Genomic DNA, 27,881 nt, shown 5'->3' with positions numbered 1-27,881 from the left:
ATATTCTCCAACTTTAGGAAGAGCTAGAATTTGTATACCAATCGGTACATTAAAAACTTAATACAAACCTTACGCAACACTCTTATTAATAGAAACTTGAAATTTCAACAGGACAATGAGAAGTGTATCATCACTTGCAGCTCTCAAGTGGTGCACCACACAAACACTTATTATGAAAATACGAATAAACATCAAATCTCTGCAACTCTCCACCCTTTGGAATCTGACCACAAAGCCTATTGTAACTCACATTGAACGAGTTAAGATTACCGAGCTTCGTCATCTGCGGCGGCAAACCCCCATAGATCTTATTATGGTTAAGATCCAACATAAACAGGCTAGTTGAAAACACAACCTTCGACATGTCAAACTCCAACAAATTCCTCGACAAATCAACTTTCCAGGTGTGCCTGTTGTTAAAGATATTTAGTCATGAATTATAGTTTATCATATATATATTATATTTGACATTTAATTATAGGCAAATATCTCGATATGATATTTCTGTTTATTATAGTTAAAGTGTCCATTTATTTGATGATTATAAATATAGAATTTCTCCACCATCTAGGTGGGGTGGTTTTAGCATATATTCTTACCTGTGCTCGCCAAATATCATGGAGGCGTCGCCTTCAAGCTTGTTTCTTGACAAATCGACGGATTCGAAGTCCACTCTAGAGAGGGAAGGTGGGATTTTGCCGGAAAGTTTGTTGTGGGAAAGATAAAGGTAGAAACCTTTAGCCTTAAAGTCCCCGAAAGAATATGGGATTTGTCCTGTTAGTTTGCTACGGTCCAATTGAAGAAATTCGAGACTTGGGAGCTTGGAGAGGGAGCTTGGGATGGCTCCGGAGAGATTGCTGAAGGAGAGGCGAATGTATGTGAGCTTGGAGAGGGAGCTGAGGAAGTCCGGGATGGTGCCGGAGATATTAGTCCAGCTGATATCGAGGTGTTTGAGGTTGTGGAGCTTGGCGATGGTGGGTTGGATGGGGCCAACGAGATTTGGGAGCTTGTGTAACATGAGGGATTGGAGGAATGGGAGGTCACCGATGTACGGCGGGATTTGGCCGGAGATTTCATTGTCGGTAGAGATGTCGAGGGAGATAATCCGGTGGGAATTCTCATCACAATCGACGCTATACCAAGTACAGCAATCTTCTTCGGGCTTCCATGAGGCGAAGTAGTAAGCGTTGTTGAATGCTTTCTTGATGTTTAGGAGAGCTTTCTTGTCGTTTGGATTGCAGAGTTCTGCAAATGAAATGGTGAAGAAGAGGAAGAAGAAGAGGAGAGGAAGAGGAGATTTGAGGGTGAGAACAAGCATGGTTGATGACAAGGGCTTAGATGTAATTGTTGAATTATGAAGTAGGGGAGTTATGGATTTATATAACTAAGTTTGACCGACAATGGATATCAATTATGAAATGGGTGTATGGAAGTTACCATTTTGCCCCTCCAAAGTAAGAGCACGTTTTATTTATGCTTATTTTCTTTTCTTTTTTAGAAACCTAGCCTTCCAACTTCTTTGATATAATGGTATTTGAAAAATTACCTTTTTGCCCTCCAAAATAAATTGTAAATAATGATGAAAAGAGAAGTTGGGGATGTATCATGAATTGGGAAGTGGTGGAGGGAAATTAAAGGTCGGTGAGGTGTGTATGGAAGAAAGGAAAGAAAGGGTTGAGAAAAAGACTTGAGAGGTGGCTCACATGGGAATACAAATACAAGAAATGGAAAAGAAGGAAGGAATATGGAGGAGTTAAGAGTGGAGCAAAAATGGAAAGGAAAAGAAAAGGGGGAGATAAAGCCATTTGAGAGATTTCTCTAGTAAGATTGATCCGAACTAGGGCAAGAAGCTAAATTACTCGGGACAAGAAGCTAAATTAGTCGAGATGGTCATAATGAGAGGATTTTGAAATACCTATATGAAAAGAAAAACAGATCATGGGCCTCTAGGGTGCTATAACGATCTAGATAGTTGATATAAGATTCACTGTCAAAGTTGTTAGGGGGTGCTATGTGTCACGGTCCTACATTTTTTGCCGTGCGGCGTCGTGATCTTGACACGCTTACGACTAGCCTTGAGGGGAGTGAAGCCCCATATATATTTTTCGCCCCGGCTTTGCGGCTTCGTCGGACCTTAGGCGAGGTTTATCTTCGCCCATTGAACATCGCTTGTGCGGAATCCAAGCTTGTTCGACCACGCACGCCGCCTGCGCGTGCATGTTCAATTGTCTGCGACACATCCGACTTGCCTCTACACTAGGCCAACTCGTTCGGCTTGACCTTGCCTCTGCTCGGGCTAAGGTCTCTCAATACAACGTCGCATCTCGTCTTGCCATCTCGAGCCCCATCGACAGGGTCCATGTCTTGACGCCATCCCGAGTCTTGGGATGTCGTCGGCCATCATAACTCATTCGGTCATGCCATCGAGAATGGGCCCGCGTGTCGTTCATCTCATCGGGACTTCCCGAACATCCATCCATCGAGGCATAGGCCCTCCCGTGCCCATGCCGAGTCATTTACGGATACCGTACCGGATAGCGGGTGTATGTAGCAACCTCCAACACGCGGGCTAGAGCGCAATACCGGCACACCCGTGCCGTCCGGTACTGTCCTTCAAAAATCCATTTCAAACGAAGTCGCTCGAGACACTCGTCTCAGCATGCTCGCCCACACTGTGACACGTATGTGCCACAGGGTAGCTCACTTAGGCCACAGGGCCCAGGGGTGGTGGAGAGCTCACACCATGGTACCCCTATAGTACATTTTGAGCCATTTTCATTCTACCAAGTGTAGACATGATTTTGGTGAGGTGTCATACAGTGTCGTGCATTGTCCGTCCGATGTTCGATTGACACCAAACTTGGCGAGCATTCATATTTCATATGGACGGACTTAACTCCCGAACCGCATGCCCAAATTCCTTCCAAAACCCCGACTTTTGAGGTTAAGGCCCTGGGCCCTACCCGACCCTTCAACAACCTATCTTTGCCCTTCATGTCTATTCTGATGTCTCTGTCTTGCTTATGTCTCAACATGTCTTCAATGCCCACTTTGCGTGGTGGTGTGTTGGATGATGCATCGTCCTCCTCGATCACATCATGGCACTCTTCTATATTGGCCCGCATATGGCCGGATGGGCGTCTCTTGAGGGACGCCACTTTGCTTGTCATGGCGTGAAGGTCACAACCTACTCTCTTCATAGTATGGTTGTGACACTATGGTGGTAGTACGTGGCACAAAATATGGAACCTTATACACCACTGCTTGGTGTATAAAGATGATTGTTGTTGTTGAGAGTGTTTCAAATTCAAGTTTATGGCATAACATACTTGGATATATGAGCATCAAAGGAATGAAGTGGAAGAATTTTTAGAAGGTCTGAAATTTGTTGATATGGGTTCTTATGCGAACTATGTTATGGACAAACAGAAATGAGTTGGCTTCACAAAGGCTGCTAGAGAACTGAAGAAAGTGCGGTTGGAAATGGTTCATACAGACATTTGGGGACCATCTCTAGTTCCATCACTTGGTGGATCAAAGTTCTACGTCACCTTCATCGATGATTTCAGTAGGAATGTGTGAATTTATCTCCTGAAACATAAATCAGATGTGTTTGCCACCTTCAAGAAGTGGAAAGCTGAACTTGAAAATCATATCGGCTTGAAAATCAAATGAAGATGTTGATGGTCATTTGAGAATGAAATTCTCGGTTAGAAAATTGAGGTTGTGCAAAACCTTAATTGTTAGGTTATGGAGCATGCTACTTATTTATAGCTTATTCAATGGTTGTAAATGGTAAAGCAACGTAAGTTAAGTTGACATATAAAATAAATGGTCAATGTATAGTAAAAAATCATATCTTGTAAAGTTATATATGGTAGATGATGAACCATATATATACTCCACTACTCAGTGCGTTGAAAATGTACTTTCTACATTCTTTATTCCTTATTGTACATCCTTGAAGTCATTAATATAAACTATGCTTAACTATGGAGTTCTTATGTGTAACGGCTCAGGTCCACCGCTAGTAGATATTGTCCTCTTTGGGCTTCCCTTCAAGGTTTTTCAAATGCGTCTACTAGGGAAAGGTTTCCACACCCTTATAAAGGGTGTTTCGTTCTCCTCTCTCCACCCTCCTTTAGGCCCCAGCGTCCTCGCTGGCACTCGTTCCTTTCTCCAATCGATGTGGGACTCCCACCAAATCCACCCCTCTGCGGGTTCAAGCGTTTTTACTGGCACACCGCCTCGTGTCTACCTCCCTTCGAGAAACAGCCTCCTTGTTGGCACATCGTCCGATGTCTGACTCTGATACCATGTGTAATGACTCAGGCCCACTGCTAGCAGATATTGTCATCTTTGGGCTTTCCCTTTCGGGGTTCCTCTCAAGGTTTTTAAAACGTGTTTGCTAGGGAAAGGTCTCCACACTCTTATAATGGGTGTTTCGTTCTCGTCCCCAACTAATGTGGGATATCACATTATGATTGAACCACCAAAAAAAGAAGGTGCACCTTGTTGGTATAGGTAGTAAAGGTAGTAACTTTCATTTCGTTTGAGCATTTCTTAGTCATCCTATCCTCAGAACCGCTTTTCATTCGAATGTGGTCTCGGTTCATTCATGTACCCTACCTTTACTTAGATGTCACATGCTTACAAGCTTCCGCCTTAGTTTGTCTTCTAACTATATCTTACTAGGAGAGCTACTACTATGCTACCATTTGTAACGTTCCATGCGCAGGATTCACATCAAGATTTGAAATCCAAATTTGGAACTTGAGGACTTGACATTCTTCTACATCATCTGACTCACTCACATGCGTTTCAGGAAAATTCCTAAAAGGTGCACCTTGCTAGTATAGGTAGTGACTATCAATTATTGTAAACATTTCTTAGCTATCCTATCCTCATGATCCATCTTATTCGAATGTAGCCTTAGGTCATTTATGTACCTCTCCTTTACTTGGGTGTCATAAAAAAAATGATGGTTCCCACTAGTCCCTATTGGATCCAAGAGGCAACTATCGGTTATCCTTCAAGTTCAGGGTTTTCTTTGCCATGTGAAGCTAGCTCAAGCCATGCCCTCCTCTTTAGCAGCAATGAATTCATCCCCCCCCCCCACTTATTGAGCAAGAATGACTCTTGAACCATCACATTAATGCCCTAACTTGGGTCACACAGGGAAAGTTAGGGAAAGTTACTAATACAGTACATGAACAAACCAAGACCACATTCGTTTGAGAGCATCTTGATGATAGGATGACAGGATGACAGGATGACTAAGACAGACATAAAGGAAATGAAACTAGATGCACCTTTCTTTTCTCTAACTCAATCATAGGAACTTCATGGTTAATTATGCCTTACATGGAGCAATTTTACTTTGGGTGATCTCCTAAGAATTTTCTTGGCATACATGTGAATGAGAACAAAATATGCTCAAAAGACTCGTATTGGTCTGTGGGGATAGTCTTCACTCATAGAAGCGAGAAGTCAGTAAAGTGACCATGTCGCAGGGGATGCAAGGGAATATCGAGGCCATTAGGTGTCGAATCCGAATTACAAATCTCGATTCTAATCTTCGACATGGGACGTTACATTAGTAGTATTTAGTATATCAATGGTATATCAAACACCAATTAATATTCATTTTCAAACGGAACATGAATGTACTATTTTTAATCGTGTGTCTATTTATATCTGGTTCAATACGTGCAAAGATGATAGATCAAACATGTAGTCTTTTGGTCTAAAATATATGTTTAAATCAATCTAGTTTTGTAAGAGAAATTTGATAATTTAAATGCGTTGAATATGACTTCTTGAATTATTTCTTGTTTTTTTTTTATTCTTTTTAACTTTTGGCATAAAAATAATGCAAGGCTGGATGATGTACGGCTGTCTCACAAAGCTGCAAGAGCAGTCAAAATCATTGTCTGCTTTATCAGTTAGTTCATTTTTTTGCTAAATGTTCCATCACTTTCATCCCAATGTAGCAAGTTTAAATTAGAGTAGCATGTGTTATACATGTCTATTTGGAAGATTTTGTTCATACAACAAATATGAGGTCACACTCTACGAACATGTCATTATCCTTGAAGAGTTTTATCATAGTGGCATTGAGCGACGAGCTTTACAGATCAAAGATTAAGTTCAAGTTTATGGACTTCTAGGTGCGCAATAAATGCATTATGCCACTTATGAGTCACGTGTAAAAGAAAATTTTTGGTGAAAGATTGTCCAAGAGATGACAGATTTACTATGGACCTCGAAGGATAGATCCAAACTCAGTAGCACACATGTGATTATTAGGAATATTGACTACGCTCTGGGCTGTCATCAAGATTGGACAAACATGTTCACAAAGTTACATCTATGAAACTTTTACGGTAGGCCAATGAACATTGAGAAAAGGACTACAACAATAGGGTCAAGTTATGGCCTACTTTAGCACTAATAGAGGAAAGGTTGGACCCAGACATTATATGAATATAGAAACCTATTTTTGTAGGGGTTGCTCGATTTAAGTATTGATGAGATGAAGTTACATACGCACAATTATCTATGGATTATTTGTGAAGCATGCACAAAGAGGTAGAGCCTCGAGATATCATGGTTACAAGATCTACCTCAGTAGTAGCAGTGTTAATGGCTAACAAATAGATTATGACCCCGGTAATGTAGATTTTTCGTAGGAGATGCAAAGGATTGCTAGGGTCTTGAGTTGCCAAATTTGGATGTCGAATCCTGGAGTTAGCCATCACATCAGAGTTTATAGAGTTCACTAGGACTTGTACAGAAACCCGAGTGACTAGTGTTATCAGATGAGTCAACGATGAGATATCACTACCAAAGGAGACCCGATTAACCTAATCATGAGATACTATAAGAGCTCGTCTAGGTAAACACCGACTCATGAAACGATTAACGAAAATGACCCATTTGAAGTTAGAGCATGAAACACTTAATAGAAAGCTTACACAACACTTTTATTAATAGAAACTTGAAATCCCACACGACAATGAGAAATGGATCATCACTTACAGCTCTCAAGTGGTTTACCACACAAACACTTATTATGAAAATACGAATCAACACCAAATCTCTTCAACTTTTTACCCTTCGGAATCTGACCACAAAGCCTATTGTAACTCACATTCAAAGAAGTGAGACTAAGTTTCGACATCTGCGGCGGCAAACCCCCAAAGATCTTATTATGGTTAACATCCAACATAAATAAGTTCGTTGAGAAGACAACCTTGGACATGTCAAACGCCAACAAATTCCTCGACAAATCAACATTCCAAGCCTTCTTGTGTGCTCCAAATATCATGTAGGCGTCGCCTTCAAGCTTGTTCCTTGACAAATCAATGGCGCTGAAGTCCACTTTGGAGAAGGAAGGTGGGATTTTGCCGGTAAGTTTGTTGTGGGAAAGATAAAGGTTGAAATTTTCAGCCTTAAAGTCCCCGAAAGAATCTGGGATTTGTCCTGTCAGTTTGCTCCGGTCCAATTGGAGATAGGAGAGATTTGGGAGCTTGGAGAGTGAGCTCGGGATGGCGCCGGAGAGATTGCTGAAGGAGAGGCTAATGTAGGAGAGGTTGGAGAGGGAGCTGAGGAAGTCCGGGATGGTGCCGGAGATTTTGGTCCAGCTTATGTCCAGGTGTTTGAGGTTGTGGAGTTTGGCGATGGCGGGTTGGATGGGGCCGACGAGATTTGGGAGCTTGTGGAAGGTGAGGTATTGGAGGTATGGGAGGTCGCCGACGTGCGGCGGGATTTGGCCGGAGATTTGTTTGTCGACGGAGATAGTGAGGGAGATGATGCGGTGGGAGATCTCATCACATTGGACGCTGTACCAAGTACAGCAATCTTCTTCGGGCTTCCATGAGGCGAAGTAGTATGCGTTGTTGAATGCTTTCTTGATGTTTAGGAGAGCTTTCTTGTCGTTTGAGTTGCAGAGTTCTGCAAATGAAATGGTGAAGAAGATGAAGATGAGGAGGAGAGAGATGGTGGATGAAAGTGGAGATTTGAGGCTTAGACGAACCATTGTTGATGGTAGGAATGAATTAGGAAGTGGGATAGTTGTGGATTTATAATAGCTGGATTGTTTTGGCTCATTACATTATTGCCTACATTATTGCCGTCAGCTTTTTAGTTTTCAAATGTGTATGCTAGGGAGAGGTTTCTCCACCATCATTAGGAATGTTTTGTTCCGTTCTCCAAACAACCTGTGATCTCACAATCTATCCCCTTGGGGGCTTAGCGTCCTCGCTAGCACACCGCTCGCTGTCTGGCTCTAATATTATTTGTAATAACCTAAACTCATCGTTAATAGATAGTGTCTGCTTTGGTCCGTTGTGTATCGTCGTCAGCCTCACGATTTTAAAATGTGTCTGGCTGACAGTGATATGTAATGGGTCAAAGCGGACAATATTTGTTAGCGGTGGGCTTGGGCCGTTAGAAATGGTATCAAAGCCAGCCACTGGACGGTACGAGGCGTTGGTCAGAGTAGGGCTAAATTGTGTTTATAGGAGACGCATTTTAAAACCATGAGGCTGATGGCAATATGTAATGGGCTGAAGCGGACAATATACGTTTGTAGTGGGTTTGGACTGTTACAAAATGACTTGAAATCGTACGAAAATGTTATAGGTTAGGTTAAGTCAATTCATTATTTAATAAAGGTTGTTTGAGTTGAAAAATTTTATAACTCAACCGACTGGGTTAGCTCTAAAAAATGTCATAGCAACCTAATTCACAAACATACGATACACAATTGATATGATGATAGTATGAAATTACCATCTTGCCCTCCCAAGTAAGAGCATGTTTTTCTGACACTTATTAGCTTGTTTATTTGTCTTTTTTTCCTTTCTATGCGGACCTACTTACCATTTTTGTTGTCCTTTCTTTTCTTTTGGGAGATGAGAGAAATAGTTTTGAAGGAGAAGTTTTATGGGTCACTTTTTTCTTGCTTGTGAATTTGTTTCAAACTCTTCAAATCAAATGAATGCTTAGGCATAGGTTTGATTTATTTCAAGATGAAGAATATAATTGGGTTATTTTATTGTTTATAACACCGAGATAAGACGTGTTAAGAATAGGGTGTTAAAGTTAGTAAAAGTGGGTGAACTAGTTCAATTTGTGAGATTTCTGACGATTTGTAAGAAATCTCGAACTTCGAGCCACTGTATGTTGTTTTACTTTTTAAATTATAGGTTGTTACGTCTATTCCAATAACGGTTGAGCAATATTCTCCTCTTCTCTTGGTGATGATTTCATACCCATAAAGAACTTATTCCCCAAAAGAGGTAAGTTGGTATTCAAATCTAGGAGTCATCCACTGTTACACTATTGGTTGCACGTTCTTCGACCTACAATTATGTTGTTCCTCATTTAAGGTTTGTTCAAGAACCGTTACTTTCAGACATAATATGTCACTTTAGAAGCTTTGGTTGAACCAAAGTTTGAATATGAGAACATCCACGAAATTGCTTTGAATTATAACCCAGTACTTCGAAGAAAGCAAAGAAAGTTCATAGTTAGTAAATTTGGCTAGGTAATCGTTCTCTACCCAGAATAATACAAGGATATGTTCATAAGACAGATGATATGTCCAAACTCCCAAAGAAACTATTTTCTAATCATATGTAGGAAGTCGTGCAATTGCAGAAGATCATGAAGACTACAAAGTAGGCTCAAATTTGACACGGGTGTATCATTCTATCTAATCTTAAGTCTATCAGTAGATTATCATAAATGAGTGCATTTTTCTAAGAAAATTTCAAGTACGCTAAGAAACTATCGGACATGGGTGATTTATTATATCAAAATTTTATGCACAGGACACGAGGTTAGTGAGAGAAAATCGAGAGAAATCATAAGAAATCGAAGAACGATGGCATCAAAGCATGCTATCAGCTCGAGAAGGAAGCCTTCTAAAGAAGTTGCTAGGCACCGATGGCATCTTACTCCTAAACTTAGGATGTCTAAGCCAATAAATCCCCGCAACCAAACCCACAATCTTAAACGGCGTAATATACAATGCAATGGCCGCAACAAGGCAAAACAAAACATAAAGGCTCGTAGCTCTTGGATCCCTCCAACTAAGCAGCGCCATAAACCTTTCCCCTTGAGTCGCAATGTCTCCTATAACTGTTTGAATCCGTCCCGCAACACTTCTTAGCCTATCGTACCTCATTCGCGCCACATCTTGCGTTTTCGACGTTGGAAAAGTATCGAACTCCTCGTCGAGCTCGTCTGCATGAACTGCCTCGGCCCAAGAGAGCTTGATATCCATGTGCGGTGGATGCCTCGGTCGATACCGAAAGTTCCAAACGCCGATGAGGAACATGTAGAGGAAAGTTGTCGGGAGGATGAGTTCGGGGAAACATATAAGGATGAAGTAGAGGATGTGAACGAGAATCGATGTTATCGGATTCTTCCATTGGCAAACTTCTCCGAGCCATTTGTTCATGGTAATGACGCCTGAGAAGAGCGAAACAATTCGAAAGAAGTTTGCTTTGCTTCTTCTCATGCTCCACATGTGGGAATCAACATCTAGCATGTATTCTACGACTTCTTTTCTTAGAGATGGTTCGGCTCGACCGAGTCTCGCCGCTACTATGATCATCGCTTGGAATCGTAAGCTATCGACTTGGTTGACGGTGAAGGGGTGGAGATAGTGCATTTTAGGTAAGAGGGGATGGCCATAGAGATAGATTATGTGCGCTAGGGAAAGACATGTAAATCTCACAGCTAGTTGGAGCTCTCCCATCTTCTTCAACCCGGATGGTTGTAACACAAGAAGCGGGTATGAGTTGGTGTAGATTCGATCCATTTCGAGTGTTGAAAGTCTTATACGTACCTGTTAAACAATACGAACAAACAATTTAAAAATTGTTGGATATAACCCAGGATCGAAATATGTCGAAACAAATAAAAAAAACCAAAAGAACAACTTAAGGGGAGAGATCTTCTTATTAAAAAAAAAAAAAAATAAAAAAAAAAAAATTAAACGCTCAATTTTTCAATTCTCTTTGTTGTTGTTAAGAGCATACATCTCAGGAGTATTTATAGTAGAGAAAATACGACCAGTGTTCTAAACTTTCTCCTCAAAGTTAAAGACCACTAACAATTTTCCTAAACTTATTCAAAGTCAATAACTATTTTTTATAATGACTCACAGAGATAATATCGAAATCGATAAGCTTTTTGTTATATTAGCGATTACGTACCTTTCCAATTCTCGAGTCGTTCTTATCGTTACCACCCAAATGGCAATTGTCGAAAACCCCAATGGTAATAACCGTGCAAGGATCATAAACCTCCCAAGTGTATTGTTCATTCCATTTGGGATTGAAGCTCTCGGTTATAGTTCTTGTTCTAACCCATTTCTGACCATATTTGGCCACACAATAAGCATCAGTGCTCCCTTTGCCATCATTTTTCTTCATTGGTTGAAGCCCTTGAGCACTCAAAATCCCAACTTCAAGGATCCCAATTGGCTGCTTCCATAGCTGCCTAGCCGTTGGCCTCACATCACTAATATACATTGTAGATTCATCCATGACATGATAAGCTCCTTCAAGACAAACCCTCAAATGAATCCTACTAGAAAACTTCAATTCATGCCTTTTGTCACCCTCTAGTGCACCAAATCCAAACTTTTCAAGATTGAACCATCGTGAATGAACAATTCTATGATCCAAACGTCTCTCAAAGCCATTGAGTTGTGTTATGAGTCGTCCCATGACTTCATCTTTTGCTGATGACACTTTGTTTTCCACAGTTAAAACAAGTTGTTCTTCGAATGGCTCAGCTACTACGAAGATTAGATCTTCATTCCAAAGTGGGTTTGTGGTTTTTGTTGGACATAGCTTTGTTTTGAGCACTTGATTTCCTACGTGAATTTTTACGAAGGCTTGTGGTGGTTGGCTCCTATCTTGTGGCTCGACGTCTTGTGCTTCTATTACGTTCACTCTTAAGTACCATAGCTTTGGAGAAACATAGACTTTTGACCTTATACTATAGATGCCCTCTCCATGAACGAATGCCGCGTCGGAGTGCCATGCGTCTGGGAAGGCTTCGTCGGCCTGTGTTCCCATCCAGACCGCGAGCATGATCTCCCCTTTCACCTGTGAGATCAAATTTACGGCTAAATTAATAAAAATATCTTTGACCTTTGCATTTTATCTCAAAATAAAGCATATTGACCAAATAAATGCTAGGAATCACAGACCATTGTGATATTGTCCACTTTGAACATAAGCTCTCGTGGCTTTACTTTTGGTTTCCCCAAAATGTCTCGTACCAATGGAGATATATTCCTTACCTATAAACCCATGATCAACCCCTTACTTAGCCGAGGTGAGATTCCTCTCCCAAAATCTCAACAATCCTCTCCTCGAACAAAGTACACCATAGAGCCTCCTTTATGGCCTATGGATCCGTCGAAGAGCCTCCCCTTAATTGAGGCTCGACTCGCTAAGCCCCAAAGGGAGTGGATTGTGAGATCCCACATCGGTTGGAGAGGAGAACGAAACATTGTTTATAAGAGTGGAAACTTCTCCCTAGAAGATGCGTTCTAAAACCTTGAGGAAAAATCCAAAAGGGAAAGCCCAAATAAGACAAAATCTACTAGTGGTGGGCTTGAGTCGTTACAAATGATATCAGAGCTAGACACCAAGTAGTGTGCCAGCAAGAACGCTGGCCTCCCAAGGAGGGTGGATTGTAAGATCCCACATCAGTTGAAAACAGAAACAAAACATTTCTTATAAGGATGTAGAAACCTAATTTTGTACGAGAAAAACTAAATTTGAAACTTCTTCCAATAAATCATACAAAATTTATTAGTAACAAAAGAAAAAAAAAACTAGAACTTTTCTCAAAAGACAAAATTTTCATGTTTGAGTAGTAATTTAACATCACCTTGGTGACGCCTTGTCTGTCTTCCAACTTGTACCACTGCGGCGCCAAAGGGCTATCCGGTGGGACTCTGGTGGGCACTTCATTCAGATCAAACACCACCTTCCCAACATATTGATCTCTCGGCACCATCTCTTTATCCCTAACAAAAACCTCAAGAACAGTGGATTGAATCTTCTCTTTAGAGAAAGCAAACACTTGGTTGTTCCATTCAGGGTTTGTTTTCTTCTCAAAATGCTGAGTCCTTCCCTTGTAATTCCCCAGCTTCACTTCCACATATGGATCACAGCTCCCTGTCACCGGGTCCGGCGGTAGGTCCTTTGCCTTCACCACACGAACGTAAAGGTAAAACATTTGCTCCACAAGATCGTACGTGCTCGTCGCTCTCTCGCTTGTGATCCACCCGCCTCCACCGCGTATACCGCCGTGCGGCCATCGCTCGCCGAGCTGCGGTTTCGTGTCCTTCAGCTTGTAGTCCTCCTTGTCGGGTGAGCTCATTCGGTACTATGTTCAAAATCTTGTTAAGGGTTGGTTTAGATTGAGAGGTTTAGAGGCGTTAAAAGAGTAGAGAATCATGTAATAAGGTGCCAAAGTGGAGTGGAAGATATAGTTGTCCAAAAGGGAATCAATACCCCACTTTGAAGGGACAAAGATAAGCTTTTTTTTGTTGCGTTTTCAAAGTAGGAATATATGGGATTCTTCGTATGCTTTACTATATGCTTAAAGAGGTAGAAAGCTACAATCTTTTCAAATACAAAAGCTCAACAATTATTATAGTTTGTTTCGAACCGGTCCGATCCTCGAATCACTGCACAGTTAGATTTAGCATCAGGGTTCGACATAACTTTTCATCTTCTAATTTAACTAGTTAAAATCGAATTAGTCATTGATAGTTTTGTTTAACGATTCAATGATTGTGTATTATCGATCTGATGGGGTTTTGCACGCAGACAATATGAATTCAAGATGGCTCTATTCAATCATTTATGCATGTCGTGAGCTACCCCAACTTGATTGATTGACTAAGCGAAGTAATGGGCGTATTTGTTTCGACCCACCAATTTGCGTCGGCATAGCCATATTTTAGCCAAAGCAAATGGCTTGTGTGGATGTAGGTATGACTATATGTGCCACCGACATAAGTCATTTGCTTCAATCTAACACGAAAAGTGATTACGAATATCACGATCTCCATGATCTTCAAACCTTCCTTTTCACCTTTGTTTGAAATTCCATGGCCAAATCAGCTGAGATGAAAACAAGAACAGCTATAAAGGAAATTTTTGGAAGACACAAATGATAAAGAATGGTAGGAGTTGAAGAAAAGCAAAAAAGGAACATTTTAATTTTTCCACATTATTCCTCTCCTTTATTCTCCCATTAACTTTTGTTTCTTATTGTCCTTTTTTCTTATTCCTTTATAATAAATACTTTTTAATTTTGAAATCAAATAATTATACGTCTTTTTAAATGACAGGTAAATCACATCGAAGAAATAGTGTTTTAACAATTTTTAGCATAGATAGGAATTGATAAGAACAACGATCCTCCACTTGAACAAAGCATACCATTAAACATTCTTTTAAATAGTCGTATCTATCTGTCTAGTATTATCTAGACGATATGATATTGTCCACTTTGAAGATATAAATTCTTATGGTTTTCTCAGAATACTTCATCCCAATGAGTTTTTTCTTTTCATTAACCAACGTGAGATCCAAGAATTCTAAACAGGAATTTCGTGAAAAGTTTGAAGAGCATCAAAAATTTAAATGGTAGTTATCTAACTCGTATTTCTTTTAAAAGATGCTCTAATTTGACGAAGTGACCGAGTAGGGAAAGATGATAATTGTGCAATAGAGTGGCAATGCGAGACGAATGGCGAGGGCACGTACTTGAGAAGGAAGTAGGAAATGTCTTGCCGATGCAGATTGGAAATAAGTACTTAGTTTGATGTGGACAATCGACTGGCTGCCTCACTAACTCACTAGGTTGTGTGAGGAAGTAGGTATTGTGTAGTATACTTACTCTATTAGGCTAAGAAAGTAATCGGGTTGGGCCCGTAAATAATATACGCACTGTGTTGGGCTACGGTCCAAGGAAGAAGAAGGTGGGTTGAGTCTGTTCTTAACTTGGTCTTTTACACCCCGAACCCATATCCAACCTGAACTGGATAGGGTCATAAAAAATCAACTTAATATATCCAAAAATTCTATCTAACCTAACATAATCCTTATAATTCAGGTTGGGCCAGTACGGGTTCTCATTGTGCGTCCCTAATGGGAAGATTGCCCTTTAGGTGAAGTAGAAATAGGTATGTTATAGAGGTTGATTCGGGGTAAGTATTATGACCCAAGTTGTGGTGGTTCTTATAAAGAATGCTTCGTTTTCCTCCCCAACCAATATGGGATCTCACAATCCACCCCCTTTGGGGCCCGGTGTCCTCGCTGGCACTTGTTCCCTTCTTCAATCGATGTGGGACCCTCCAATCCACTCCTCTTTGGGGCCTAACGTCCTTGTTGGCACACCGCCTCGTGTCCACTCCTTTGGGGATTACTGGCACATCACTTAGTAACCTGGCTCTGATACCATTTGTAACAGTTCAAGTCCACCACTAGCAGATATTTGGGCTTGCCCTTTCGAGCTTCCCTCAAGGTTTTTAAAACGCTTCTGCTAGGGGAACGAAACATTCTTTATGGGTGTGCTCCCTAGCAGACACATTTTAAAAACCTTGAGGAAAGTTCGAAAGGGAAAGCCCAAATAGGACAATATCTGCTAGTAGTGGGCTTGGGCTATAACAAATGGTATCAGAGCCAGACACCGAGCCATGTGCTAGCCAAGACACTAAAGCCCCAAAGGGGGGTGGACACTAGGCAGCGTGTCATTGAGGACGTTGGGCCCCGAAGGGAGTGGATTGTGAGATCTCACATCGATTGGAGAGAGGAACGAGTGTCACCGAGGACGGTAAGCTCCAAAGGGGGAGTGAATTGTGAGATCTCACATCAGTTGGAAAACGGAACGAAACACTTTATGAGTGTGGAAACCTCTCTCTCTATCAGACGCGTTCGAAGGAAAACCTAAAAAGAAAAGTCCAAAGAAAACAATATTTGCTAGCGATGAACTTGTGCAGTTACACGATCTAACTCATACAGTGTCATAGACTCACTAAACTTAATTCGAATCAAACTTGGATCTTCGTGTTAGATCGAGTCAACCCCAATGATTAGAGTTGACTTTTAATAAGTTGCAATAAAGGAACACATTGAAATCCTCTTACTTTATTCATTATCCTCAAAGCTGCGTGCAAAGTTCCATCATTTGCAGCTACCGAGCGGTGCGCCACACAAACACTTATTATGAAAATACTCATAAACATCAAACTTCTGCAACTCTCCACCAACAGGAATCTCACCGCACAACCGATTATAACTCACATTCAAATACTGAAAATTCAGCTTTGTCATCTCCGGAGGCAAACCCCCAAACACCTTATTATGGTTAACATCCAACGAAGTCAAGCTCTGAGGAAACACAGCCTCCGACAAGTTAAACTCCAGCTGATTCCTCGACAAGTCAACGATCTGAACGGTCTTATTTGACCCAAATATCATAAAGGCGTCGCCTTTAAGCTTGTTGCGGGACAAATCAATGGAAGTGAAGTTCAATCTCGACAAGGAAGATGGGATTTTCCCAGAAAGTTGATTGTGTGAAAGATACAGAGACGGGGCTTGTTCTCCGGTGAAGTAACCGAACGAATCTGGGATTTCTCCGGTCAAATTGTTTCTGTCCAATTCTAAACCGCCGAGATTTGGGAGTTTTGAGAGAGAAATTGGAATGGTTCCGTTGAAATTGTTGAAGGAAAGGCTGAGAACGAAGAGGTTGGAGAGGGTGCTGAGGAAATCAGGGATGGGACCGGAGAGGCTGTTCCAGCTGAGGTCGAGGAATTTAAGGTTATGGAGTTTGGCTATGTTGGGGTGGATGGGTCCGGTGAGATTTGGGAGTTTGTGGAGCATGAGGGTTTCTAAAAATGGAAGGTCGCCGACGTAGGGTGGGATTTGGCCGGAGAGGCGGTCGTCGGCGAAGATGGTGAGGGAGGTGATGCGGTGGGTGGTTCGGTTGCATTTGACGCAGTACCAGTGGCAGCAGTCGGTTTGAGGGTCCCAGGAGGTGAGGATGTAGGGGTTGTTGAAGGCCTTTTTGATGTTGAGGAGAGCTTTCTTGTCGTCTTGGTGGCAGAGTTCTGCAACAGAAATGGCGATGAAGATGGAGAAGAGGAAGAGGCATGGGAGGTTGAGATTGGAAGCCATGGATTTGAGTGAGGAAGGTGGAGATGATGAGTAGCTGAGATATATATGATTTGGGATTCAAGGATGCATCTGGTGAAGGCTTTGGACTGTGGACTGTGGACTGTGGACTGACAGCTAAAGACGCGTAGTAGCTCAGCTCATGTGGATGATGGAGTAAAGAAGGCTTTATGAAGTCAACAAGAACTGAAGAGGTTGGTTTGGATTTGGCTTTTCTTTTTCAACACGAATCGATTGTATAACCATTTAAACTTGAAGCGTGTTTTGCTCGTGGGTGGACTTGTGATACCCATGTAAAAGAGAGGTACATAAATGAACTATGACTACGTTCGAATGAGAGCGATCTTATAGATATGATGTATAAGAAAGATTTACAAGTGTGAGATTCCACATCTGTTGAAGAGGAGAACGAAATGTTCTTTATAAATGTGTGGAAACCTCTCCTTAGCCGACGTAGACGCGTTTTAATAACCTTGAGGGAGAGCTCGAAAGGAAAAGCCCAAAGAGGAAAATATCTGCTAGCGGTGGGCTTGAGCCGTTACAAATGGTATCATAGCTAGACACTGGGCGATGTGCCAGCGAGGAGGATGAGCCACTAAGGGGGGTGGACACGAGGGGGTGTATCAGCAAGGACGTTGGGACCCTGAGCCCCTAAGAGGGGTGGAAACGAGGCGGTGTATCAGCAAGGACGCTGGGACCCGAAAGGAATGGGCTCGAGGCGAAACACTCTTTGAGCTATCCACATTAGTTGGAGAGGAGAACGAAACACCCTTTATAAGGGTGTGGAAACCTTTCCCTAACAGGCACGTAAAGGGGAAGCCTATAAGGGGAAACTTGGAAGGGAAAGCCCAAAGAGGACAGTATCTAGAGGAGTTTCTCTCTCTAAGAGACACGTCTTCAAAACCTTGAGGGGAAACCCAAAAGGGAAAGTCCAAATAGGACAATATCTGCTACCGGTGAGCTTGGGCCGTTACACTACCCCTCTCACCAAGTTGACTAAGAATGGGAGTTCTTACCCTTAAAACAAAGACCGAGATAATTTTTTCACTACCTTATGTAAGTCTAGTTTTAGCTCTAGTGCTTTCAGTGCCAACAAAGACAGAAGGATTCGTAGTATATAGCGATGTCTCAAAGAAAGGATGTGTTGTGTTTTGATGCAACAAGACAAGTTTGTGACTTACACATCCTACCAATTGAAAGAGTACAATTACTCGATGTATGATTTAGAGCTAGTGACAATAATTTTTGTCCTGAAGATTTGGAGGCATTGCCTATCGAGAGAGAAATTCCAAATCTGAAGTATCTCTTCACGCAAAAAAAAACTCAATATGAGACGAGTTGATGGCTAGAGAACCATGACGTAGAAATATTATATCATTCGAGTAAAGAAACTGTGATGGCTAGCGCCTTGAGTAAGAAATCATCCAACGCTTCATCCTTGATCACTAAGTAGATGGACATACAAACAAATCTAGAACGCATCGAGATAGCATGGTAGTGGGAGATATTACGGTACAATATCTGCTAACGATGGAAATGGACTAAGACAAGCGATGGGTACACAAATCAAGGGGTGAGCCCTAGGAAGTGTAAGGCCAGGCCCTTCTTCCATATCAACTTTGCCATCTCCTCCAGTGACCTTCCAATCAAAGCACTGAACCAAGCAAGCCAAAGTAGTTTGAACTATGAGCAAAGCAAGCGTTGTTCCAGGACAGCTTCTTCTACCACTCCCAAATGGCAGCAGATTAAAATTCTGCCCTCTCAAATCACCACTCACACTCCCTTCTTTGCCCATAAACCTGTCTGGCTCAAACTCAAGAGGCCTTTCCCACTGATTTGGGTCTCTCCCAATGGCCCAAATGTTCACATACAATTGGGTTTTTGCTGGAATTTCGTAGCCATTTATTGTGCAGCTCTCAGTTGACTCCCTCACAATCAATGGGCTTGAATGAAGCCTTAATGTCTCCTTCACTATTGCTTGGAGATAAGGAAGGTTGGTGATATCTGATTCCTCAACCAGTCTGCTCTTTCCTACAACTGTGTGGAGTTCTTGTCTGGCTTTCTCCATTATGTTTGGATGGTTGATTAGCTCTGCCAATGCCCATTCTGTTGTTACTGCTGATGCGTCTGTCCCTGCTGCAAATATATCCTGCAAAATTCATTGGGACTTAGTTGGGATTGTCCGTAGGAGTCCTACGTCGGCTAATTAAGGGGATGATCATGAGGTTATAAGTAAGGAATACATCTCTATTGGTACGAGGCCTTTTGGAGAAACCAAAAGCAAAACCACATGAGCTTATGCTCAAAGTGGACAATATCATACCATTATGGAGGTCCATGATTTTAACATGGTATCAGAGTCGTATCCTTAACTTACCTATGTCAATAAAATTCTCAAATGTCAAACAAAGAAGTTGTGAGGCTCGAAGGTATAGTCAAAAAGTGACTAAAGTGTCGAACAAAGGGTGTACTTTGTTTGAGGACTCCACAGGTTTCAGGGAAAAGGAGTCGAGCCTCAATTAAGGAGAGGTTGTTCAGGTGTACTTTGTTCGATGGCTCCAGAGAAAGGAGTCAAGCCTCAATTAAGGGGAGGTTGTTTGAGTGTACTTTGTTCGAGGACTCCATAGGCTTCAGGAGAAAGGAGTCGAGCCTCAATTATGGGGAGGTTGTTCGAGAGCTCCATAGGCCTCAGGACAAAGGAGTCAAGCCTCAATTAAGCAGAGGCTATTCGAGGGCTCCATAGGCCTCAGGGGAAAGGAGTCGAATCTTAATTAAGCAGAGACTACTCGAGGGCTCCAAGGCCTCAGGGGAGGCTCTATGATATACTTTAGTCGAAGGGAGGATTGTTGGTAGGAGTCTCACATCGGCTAACGAAGGGAATGATCATGGGTCTATAAGTAAGTGAACAATATCATACCATTATGGAGGTCCGTGATTCTAACATCGAGAACTAAGCCATAACTTCAAATCGAACTTACCAGAATAAAAGCCTTGATATTCTCTCGAGTCAATTTCACTTCCGAGTTTTCATCTCTAAACTTAAGAAGCAAAATATGAAGCAAATCCATCACTTTCTCATCACCATTTCCCTCCATCTCCATCATCTTCAAGCTCTCTTCATGCTCCATTATCAACCTCTCCATCATCTCATCAAACCTCTCACGAACTTCCCTCAACCTCTTCCCAAGCCCTTGCAAGTCCAAACCCTTACAAAACCAAATGTAATCCGCAACATTAAAAGTCCCAGTAAGCTCAGCTACATCCTTAACCAACATCCTTATCCCCTCCGCTTCTTCTTCCTCCTCCGCGCTTCGTTTCCCCAACGTCATTCTCGATATCACATTGTTGCTCGCCCTCATCAACTCTCTTCCAACATCAACATCTTTCCCCTCGACCGCCTTCGTTTGTAACGACCGTAGAAACCGCCGTGTCTCGTCTTGTCTTATCGGAGCAAGGCTGTCGAGCGTTCGGCTACCAAGGAGCTCCGACATACAAAGCTTCTTCATGAACTTCCAATAGCGTCCATAGGGAGCAAAGGAGAAGTCCGCCGAGCCGTAGGTTAGATAGTCAACTGCAGCCAAATGGGGTCGGTTTGAGAAGGACGATTCGTGTGTTTTTAGGACTTGTTTCGCCGTTTCGGCGGATGAAACTACGATGCAAGGGACGGAGCCTAAACGGAGGTGCATTAGAGGGCCATGGCGGGTTGAGAGCTTGTGGAAAGCTTTGTGGGGTAGGGGTCCTAGGAGGTGGAGATGGCCGATGATGGGAAGGGCTAAAGGGGTTGGAGGAAGGCGAGGGTTTGGCTTGGTTTTGGCAAAAATGAAGCGGATTGTGATGGTGGAAAGTAGCCATATGAGGAAGAGAATTGTGTAGCTTTGGAAATCCTCCATTGATGACTCAAATGAAGGTTGATCAGTTCAATATAGTTTTTATATGGAAGGAGACGACTTTGATGCTGTTTACATCAGCCGGCGAGAAGTATTGTTCATTGTGATTAGATCTTTTATGATTGTGTTTATATATATTGATGATGGCCAAGGCCTGCCAAAGTTTAATATAAATAATTAGACATTCAATTTGGAAGAATAATCAAATAACTATCATGTCTAAAAAATAAATTAGCATAAATCAAAATTGGAAGCTCTTCCGGTCCTAACTAAGAGGGTAGTTAGTTTTTACGGTCATGCTTGTCTAAGGCGTGTTGTTTACGGTTGCATGTTGGATGTTTCGGTCATGCTTGTCCAGGACGTGTTGTCCATGACCACATGCTTCCAAATCCCTCTTCATACTTTTATCTTAGACAGGTTTTTAGTATTTCATGGTGTGTGAGTGTACGACCGTTCACCAAAATCATGTTTACATACTTTTATCTGAGAAAGGCTTAATCGATAACGACCCAAAGATTTTTTACCTTAAAAGAGAACAAAATCTTGTAGTGCATTAATCAAATACCCAAACGCTGGGTATACATATCATACAATGGGATCAAACTAGTAACGAAGAACATCACCAACATGTTGTTGGTTGTGTAAAGGAGAAACATGAACGTTGGAATACTTTGTATAACCTATCACACAAAGGGGAGAAAGAAGCAGACACCCAAAACATGGACGGAAACACTTCGCCAAATCGAAGAAGAGACAACTTTTGCTCCAACGACTCACACTCTAGTCGCGACAGAATTGGACAAAAAGTAAGGAGGAAGGGATTGTTAGGAATCACGAATCTTCACAATGGTATGGTATTGTCCACTTTGAGCATAAGTTCTCGTGGCTTTGTTTTGGAATTCCAAGGCCTTGTACCAATGTAGATGTATTCCTTGCCTAAGTTAATATGAGACTCCCTCTCAACAATTCTCAACACGAAGATCCAAGCATGAGATGATGAGAAAAATCAAGTGAGGGACAATCAGAAAATGGGAGGAAGAAAGATTAGTCTAGGGAGTCGAGTTGAGCCGAGCCAAGCCGAACAGCACGCCAAGCTTGAATGAAGAGAAGACGTGGTGCACCTAAGTTTATAATGCACTCACCACTTACATAGATTCATCAAGAATCATTTGATGAATGGAGACTCTAGTCAATAAAAGCTATAATGCTCCAAACACCACCTTCATTATTTGACTTCGATTTGGACTATATCCCTTTCAAGTTCATCCATCTATTATCCTCCCGACCATACCTGTCCCCCATTTCCTCCATGGCTCCAAATCTCAAACTCTCATGCCTCCTCTTCCTTCTCATTTTCTTCATCTCCATCGCCATTTCTGTTGCACAGCTCTGCAACCCAGCTGACAAAAAAGTCCTCCTCACCATCAAAAAAGCCTTCAACAACCCCTACCTCCTCTCCTCTTGGGATCCCAAACAGGACTGTTGTACCTGGTACTCTGTCGACTGCCACCCGACCACCCACCGTGTCATCTCCCTCATCATCCTCGCCGACGACAAAATCTCCGGCCAAATCCCACCGGAAGTCGGTGACCTTCCGTTCTTACAAACCCTCATGCTCCACAAGCTGCCAAATCTCACTGGACCCATCCAACCCACCATAGCCAATCTCCGCCACCTCAAATCCCTCGACCTCAGCTGGAACAATCTCTCTGGCTCTCTCCCAAGCTTCCTCGGCTCCCTCAAAAATCTCACCCTCCTCAACCTTTCCTTCAATAATCTCACCGGAACAATCCCAAGTTCTCTCTCCCAGCTCCCGAATCTCGGCTCTCTCCATTTGGACAGAAACAAGTTAACAGGACAAATCCCGGACTCTTTTGGGTACTTCGAGGGAGAGATTCCTTACCTTTATCTTTCCCACAACGAACTTTCCGGCAAACTTCCAGCTTCCTTGTCTAAAATGGATTTCAATGTCATTTCTTTGTCGAGAAACAGGCTTGAAGGCGGCGCGTGGATGTTATTTGGTGCAAACAAGACGACCCAGATCGTTGATTTGTCGAGGAATCTGTTTGAGTTTAACTTGTCGGAGGTTGTGTTTCCCCGGAGCTTGACTACGCTGGATCTTAACCATAATAAGATCTTTGGGAGTATTCCGGTGGCGATGACGGGACTGACTTTTCAATTGAATGTCAGTTATAATAGGCTGTGCGGCGAGATTCCGGTGGGCGGCCGCTTGCAGAGCTTTGATTTGAGTTCCTATTTTCATAATAAGTGTTTGTGTGGGGCGCCACTTAGTAGCTGCACAAGATGAAGGATGTATTTAATATTTATGTACTTTGATCTATTGTCCGTCCTCGGCCCCGTTTGTTTATCAAACGCAAGAAAATACTAAAAGAGGAATTCCTTTTATGAATTATAAATCTTCACAATGATATGATATTGTCCACCTTAAGTATAAAATCTCATTGTTTTTCTTTTGATTTCTCCAAAAGACGTCCTACAAATAGAGATGTATGTATTTCTTATTTATAAACTCATGATCAACCACTTAATTAGTCAATGTGAAGCTCCCACCAACAATCCTCAACAATCCCTTTCCTACTCGGGGCACGTTCCTACAAAGTCCTTAACCCTATCAATAAAATCAACATCTCTAATCATATGGTTTCTCTTTCACCATTTGAACCTTTGAACCTGCTGCAAATGCTCCTCAAAACCTGTCCATGATGAGCATCATCATTTGGTTATTTTTACCTTCCAAAAGAAAACAAATCCCAAAAGACGTCTAAAATAACCCTTTTTAAAGTTAATTGATGTAATGAACCAAACTCTACCCAATTCACAGCAGTTGATAAAAAATGTGCATTTTTGGAAGGCAAAAATTCAAGTCCAGAGTTGGTGAATAATTCTTCTATACATCATTTCCACCGCCCAAAACAGATGGCCTACTTTCACTATCTATATTTGCAGTAAACAGACTTAAGGGCAGACGACCCTACAACAACAAAACAACCTATTATGGTTCTAGCAAATGAAAAGGATTCATTTAACAGGAAAGTAAGATAATAATCCTCTTGAGATCTCATCAGAAGATGAGGATCTCTCCTTCTCCCTTGTCCCTCTAGTATCATATCATCCAGCGCTCTTTACCGAGTAATCACCAGCAGATGATTGATCTGAGTTCTGAATGAATCTGATCAACATGATGGTGATCTGGTTCTCCCCAATTCTGGGAGTGACTGACTGTGTTGAACTGAATCAACGAAATGACATCAAAGTGCGGACTCTTTTTTCCCTCTCGGCTCTCTTTGCACTCGGTGTCTTTCTCAATTTCTGCAACTCCTCCCTCACTACTTTCTCCACTTTGTCAATGGAGTTCAAGAGTTTCTTCTGTGGGGTTAGCATCTCGGATTCTTCCACGTTCTCATTTGCAATTCCACGAAGAATCTTGTTAACTTTGCCTACGGTTGGTTTGGGGGTGACCAGAGAAACGTCTGGCTCTTGATGACCACCTGACACAGATGCGCTAAACTCTAAAGCTCTTTCGTCCGAGGGAGCTGGACTATTATCACTTCCTTGGCCTTCGTTTTCTCTCAACCGAGCTCGTGTTCTTTCAATTGCCTGATTTAAGAATATGATTCTCCACAAGTTAAGAACACTATTGGAAGATGCTTATAAAAGGCACAACCCCAGTTCACCTCGCATCAAATGGAAAACTAGGAAAGGAGATATCTAGGAAGAACACAGATGCTATTGGATGACATGGACCAGTAACTAAATACCCAGAAAAAAACAAAATAAGTTTCACACATGAAATAGGAATGTGAAGAATTAGCCCAAAAACTTGAGTCCATATGCAATTCTTTAAAGAGAATTCACAAGGACATAGCTCAATAAAGACTTAGAATAGAAGTTCTCATCAAATAAAATCCTTGGAAACGTGACAAATGGGGAAATTTCTCAAATCGACAGCAAAAATATCAGGGAACCAACTTGAAAAGTAGCAAAGATCTGAGATGAATGATGCATAGACACAATCACGTGACATAGATAAGTCAATAATGTACATGTACCTAGAGGCTTGAAAATATAAAATATTTGTCACAATCAAAATTAATTAATTATTTTGTTCAAATAACAACATAAATATATGAACACATCGAAAACGTTAGTACAAGTGTCTATTAATTCAAACGCGTTAAAAGCGCTGAAAACATGTCCCACAAAGTAATGTATTCATCTTGTGCTAATATGCACTGCAATCAGCCGAAGCATGGTGAGCCCACCAAAAAGTAGTTCAAATAATAGGTTAAAACAAAGCCTAGAAAACAATTTGAATAAAAATAAAATAATAAAGAAACAAACTAACAAGGAGAAGAATTACGTGACAAACTAACAAGTAAATGGTTGACAGGATATCATCATCAAGACTGTTGATGTTACATATGGAATCATTGAGCATGGACGTTACAAAACAAAGAGAATCTTCTTTTTAGACAAACAAGTCGGTAGTCAATTTGCTTAAGAACTGGAAATATATTAATTAATTAACTTAAAGGGCAAGGAAAGTAATCCGATCTCAGGATTCACAAAAATGGATTGGACATATGAAATTAACATTTCCGATTAAAAGTCAGCTCAACTCAAATCNAAAAAAAAAAAAAAAAAAAAAAAAAAAAAAAAAAAAAAAATCAATAGAGGGTTTCCGAAAGTTCAAGCAACTTCAAATTAGAATGAATCTAAACAAACAAGCATACAGTATTAGAGAACAGATATCTCAAGATATTGGTGTATATGAATACCAGAGAGAGAGAGATGCAATGACAATGAGTGAATTTAACAGAGCTCATATGAATCAAATTCACCAGTCGAAATGCAATGAGTAGAGAAATTTCAATAGATGCTATGTGCAGATACTCCACAAATTGAAAGCAGAACACAACGAACACTTGAAAGATCTAGCAGAGCAGAATTAAAATAAAAGGAGTGTTAGTCATTTACCCTCACAACTGCAGTAATGTCACGGAGTGGAGTTCTTGGATACCAAATCGGCAAAACACTGTGCCTCACCCGGGATCTACTCCGTCTGGAACTCCCAGCCGCCGTATTCTCGCGGCTCAAAACTGGAGATCTGTAAAGAAGTCTATTACGCCCAATTCCACCAGAAATGGGAGAACCAAAACTGCGTCTCGGAATCGCACCACCACCACCACCACCACCTCCAGGCCCGAGATTCGTAGGTCTTTGTTGAGCTGTAGTCGTCGTTGTGGCGCGTGCGATCGGAGTCCCGATCAAAGTAGTACTCATTTCTTGCTCGTCCAATATACCGCCTTCTGATCTCCGACGAGCAAAGACCTCGGCATAGTCCACTTGCCTCTCCAATCTATCCCTTGATTCCGACATTATGGAACTTAAGAAGAAACAAGAAAACAATCATTTCAAAAGAAAAAACAGAAGATTCTTACAGTAACAAGAACCAGATTCTTCGAGTTAAAACCTACATTTCATTTCTAAAATCTGAACAAAGAGATGAGAAAAAGGAAGAAGGAGATGAATCATACCGTGAGATTCCAGTGGGCTTCAATGGAGTTTATGTGGTTTGACCAAAATCCAAGAAACAAAAAAGAATGGCGGTGGATTGGTGGGAGGCGCTCTCTGAAACGCGCAGTTGAAAAATGAGAGGGAAGAAGATGGAGGTTGTTTGAGAGAAAGGCGAAATTTTGGGCGATTTTCAAATGTGAAAATTTGGGCGCTACTTAAACCCATTTTTCAATTTTGTTATTTGAATTTCAAATTTGTTGCAAGAGCGGGATCTTCATTTTTGAAACCCAATTCTTTTTTAGCTCCATGTGAAATGACTATATAGTCCTTGTGTTTTAAATCCCGTTCTGTTGTGCTTACACGTGTGCAAAACACTACATTAACAAAAATATATCTGCCCTTAATATTTTGTCTAAAATGTCAAAAGTACCCTTAACCTTTTTTCAAAAGTTCAAAAATACCCTTATTATTAATTTTGTATTTTTCAAAAACTTCACTTTTTAAAAAAAAAAATATAAAAAAAAATTAAAAATATAAATAAACTATTTTACCTATAAACAGTGTTTTTATTAAAAATAAAATTTTTAATCAATGACGAGAATAATTTGAAGCGATTCGACTCGATAGTCTGTAATATTACATAAAAAGTCTCTTACATAATGGCAGACATGGCAGGGGTCAACCCTACTAGACCCTAAACTCTAAACCTAAAATTATTGAAGCATCACGAGTTCTTTTAACCCCGTCTCATTCTCTGGTTATCCTCTTTTGCATCTACATGGCGACATGATCTAGTGTTCGTGTTTCAATGAGATCTAAAATCATGTCTATAGTTTTAAGTTCAAATTTCATTTTTAGGTAGGTCTGGATGCTTAGTACTTTTCTACACACGACTTAGAAATTCAAATTATGATGTGTTATGAAACATGATTTATAATTTTTTTTTGGGTCGTGTTTAATTCATGACTGGGTTGTTCGTATGTGATGATTGCACATTGGTTAAAACACGGTCACCTTTAAATGATGATAACTATTTGACGGTAATTACAGTTGGTTATTTCATAATTACCTTCACAATCATCTTTGGGTGATGAAACATGAATTTTGTGGAAAAGCTAAGTCTGGTGTGTTTGAGTATATCTAGTAAGGTTCTTCAGTTTTGGTTCATACATAACACCTGATACATAAATGAACCAAGATCATATCTGAATAAAAGTGACTATTAGGATAG

The 27,881-nt window shown here is 41.2% G+C and overlaps 6 protein-coding genes across 7 annotated transcripts; 1 reads left to right on the top strand and 5 right to left on the bottom strand.

Moving 5' to 3' along the window:
* Nucleotides 1–12: 12 nt before the first annotated feature.
* Nucleotides 13–8,120, bottom strand: LOC111781283 (polygalacturonase inhibitor-like). Its single transcript, XM_023661788.1, has 3 exons — nt 7,999–8,120; nt 600–1,287; nt 13–410 (listed from the first exon to the last, which is right to left on the bottom strand). The coding sequence occupies exons 1-3, from the start codon at nt 8,039–8,041 to the stop codon at nt 131–133; spliced, it is 1,011 nt and encodes a 336-aa protein (XP_023517556.1). The 5' UTR covers nt 8,042–8,120; the 3' UTR covers nt 13–130.
* LOC111781281 (FT-interacting protein 1) lies at nt 6,612–13,634 on the bottom strand. Of its 2 annotated transcripts, XM_023661786.1 has the most exons (4): nt 12,925–13,634; nt 11,232–12,131; nt 9,892–10,861; nt 6,612–6,622 (listed from the first exon to the last, which is right to left on the bottom strand). In XM_023661786.1, the coding sequence occupies exons 1-3, from the start codon at nt 13,417–13,419 to the stop codon at nt 9,899–9,901; spliced, it is 2,358 nt and encodes a 785-aa protein (XP_023517554.1). In that variant the 5' UTR covers nt 13,420–13,634; the 3' UTR covers nt 6,612–6,622; nt 9,892–9,898. The 2 variants fall into 2 exon arrangements, with proteins under 2 accessions (XP_023517554.1, XP_023517553.1); XM_023661785.1 differs by lacking the exon at nt 6,612–6,622 and having other exon boundaries at nt 9,797–10,861.
* Nucleotides 13,635–16,011: 2,377 nt separating this feature from the next.
* LOC111781136 (polygalacturonase inhibitor-like) lies at nt 16,012–17,478 on the bottom strand. The gene has a single exon (XM_023661583.1). The coding sequence runs from the start codon at nt 17,226–17,228 to the stop codon at nt 16,236–16,238; it is 993 nt and encodes a 330-aa protein (XP_023517351.1). The 5' UTR covers nt 17,229–17,478; the 3' UTR covers nt 16,012–16,235.
* A 1,109-nt stretch (nt 17,479–18,587) lies between these two features.
* On the bottom strand, nt 18,588–21,164 carry LOC111782194 (cytochrome P450 93A2). Its single transcript, XM_023663014.1, has 2 exons — nt 20,204–21,164; nt 18,588–19,374 (listed from the first exon to the last, which is right to left on the bottom strand). Exons 1-2 carry the CDS (start codon nt 21,113–21,115, stop codon nt 18,733–18,735), a joined length of 1,554 nt encoding a protein of 517 aa, XP_023518782.1. The 5' UTR covers nt 21,116–21,164; the 3' UTR covers nt 18,588–18,732.
* A 454-nt stretch (nt 21,165–21,618) lies between these two features.
* On the top strand, nt 21,619–23,589 carry LOC111782174 (polygalacturonase inhibitor-like). The gene has a single exon (XM_023662990.1). It carries the CDS (start codon nt 22,317–22,319, stop codon nt 23,418–23,420), a length of 1,104 nt encoding a protein of 367 aa, XP_023518758.1. The 5' UTR covers nt 21,619–22,316; the 3' UTR covers nt 23,421–23,589.
* A 368-nt stretch (nt 23,590–23,957) lies between these two features.
* LOC111782175 (protein POLYCHOME-like) lies at nt 23,958–26,856 on the bottom strand. The gene is made up of 3 exons (XM_023662992.1): nt 26,671–26,856; nt 26,111–26,519; nt 23,958–24,730 (listed from the first exon to the last, which is right to left on the bottom strand). The coding sequence occupies exons 2-3, from the start codon at nt 26,510–26,512 to the stop codon at nt 24,368–24,370; spliced, it is 765 nt and encodes a 254-aa protein (XP_023518760.1). The 5' UTR covers nt 26,513–26,519; nt 26,671–26,856; the 3' UTR covers nt 23,958–24,367.
* Between the last annotated feature and the right edge of the window lie 1,025 nt (nt 26,857–27,881).

This window comes from Cucurbita pepo, chromosome LG19, assembly GCF_002806865.2.
Source record: "Cucurbita pepo subsp. pepo cultivar mu-cu-16 chromosome LG19, ASM280686v2, whole genome shotgun sequence".
NCBI classification, from domain to species: domain Eukaryota; kingdom Viridiplantae; phylum Streptophyta; class Magnoliopsida; order Cucurbitales; family Cucurbitaceae; genus Cucurbita; species Cucurbita pepo.
Note: the sequence above shows the minus strand (reverse complement) of the source record. Positions and strands in the feature narration are given on the sequence as shown.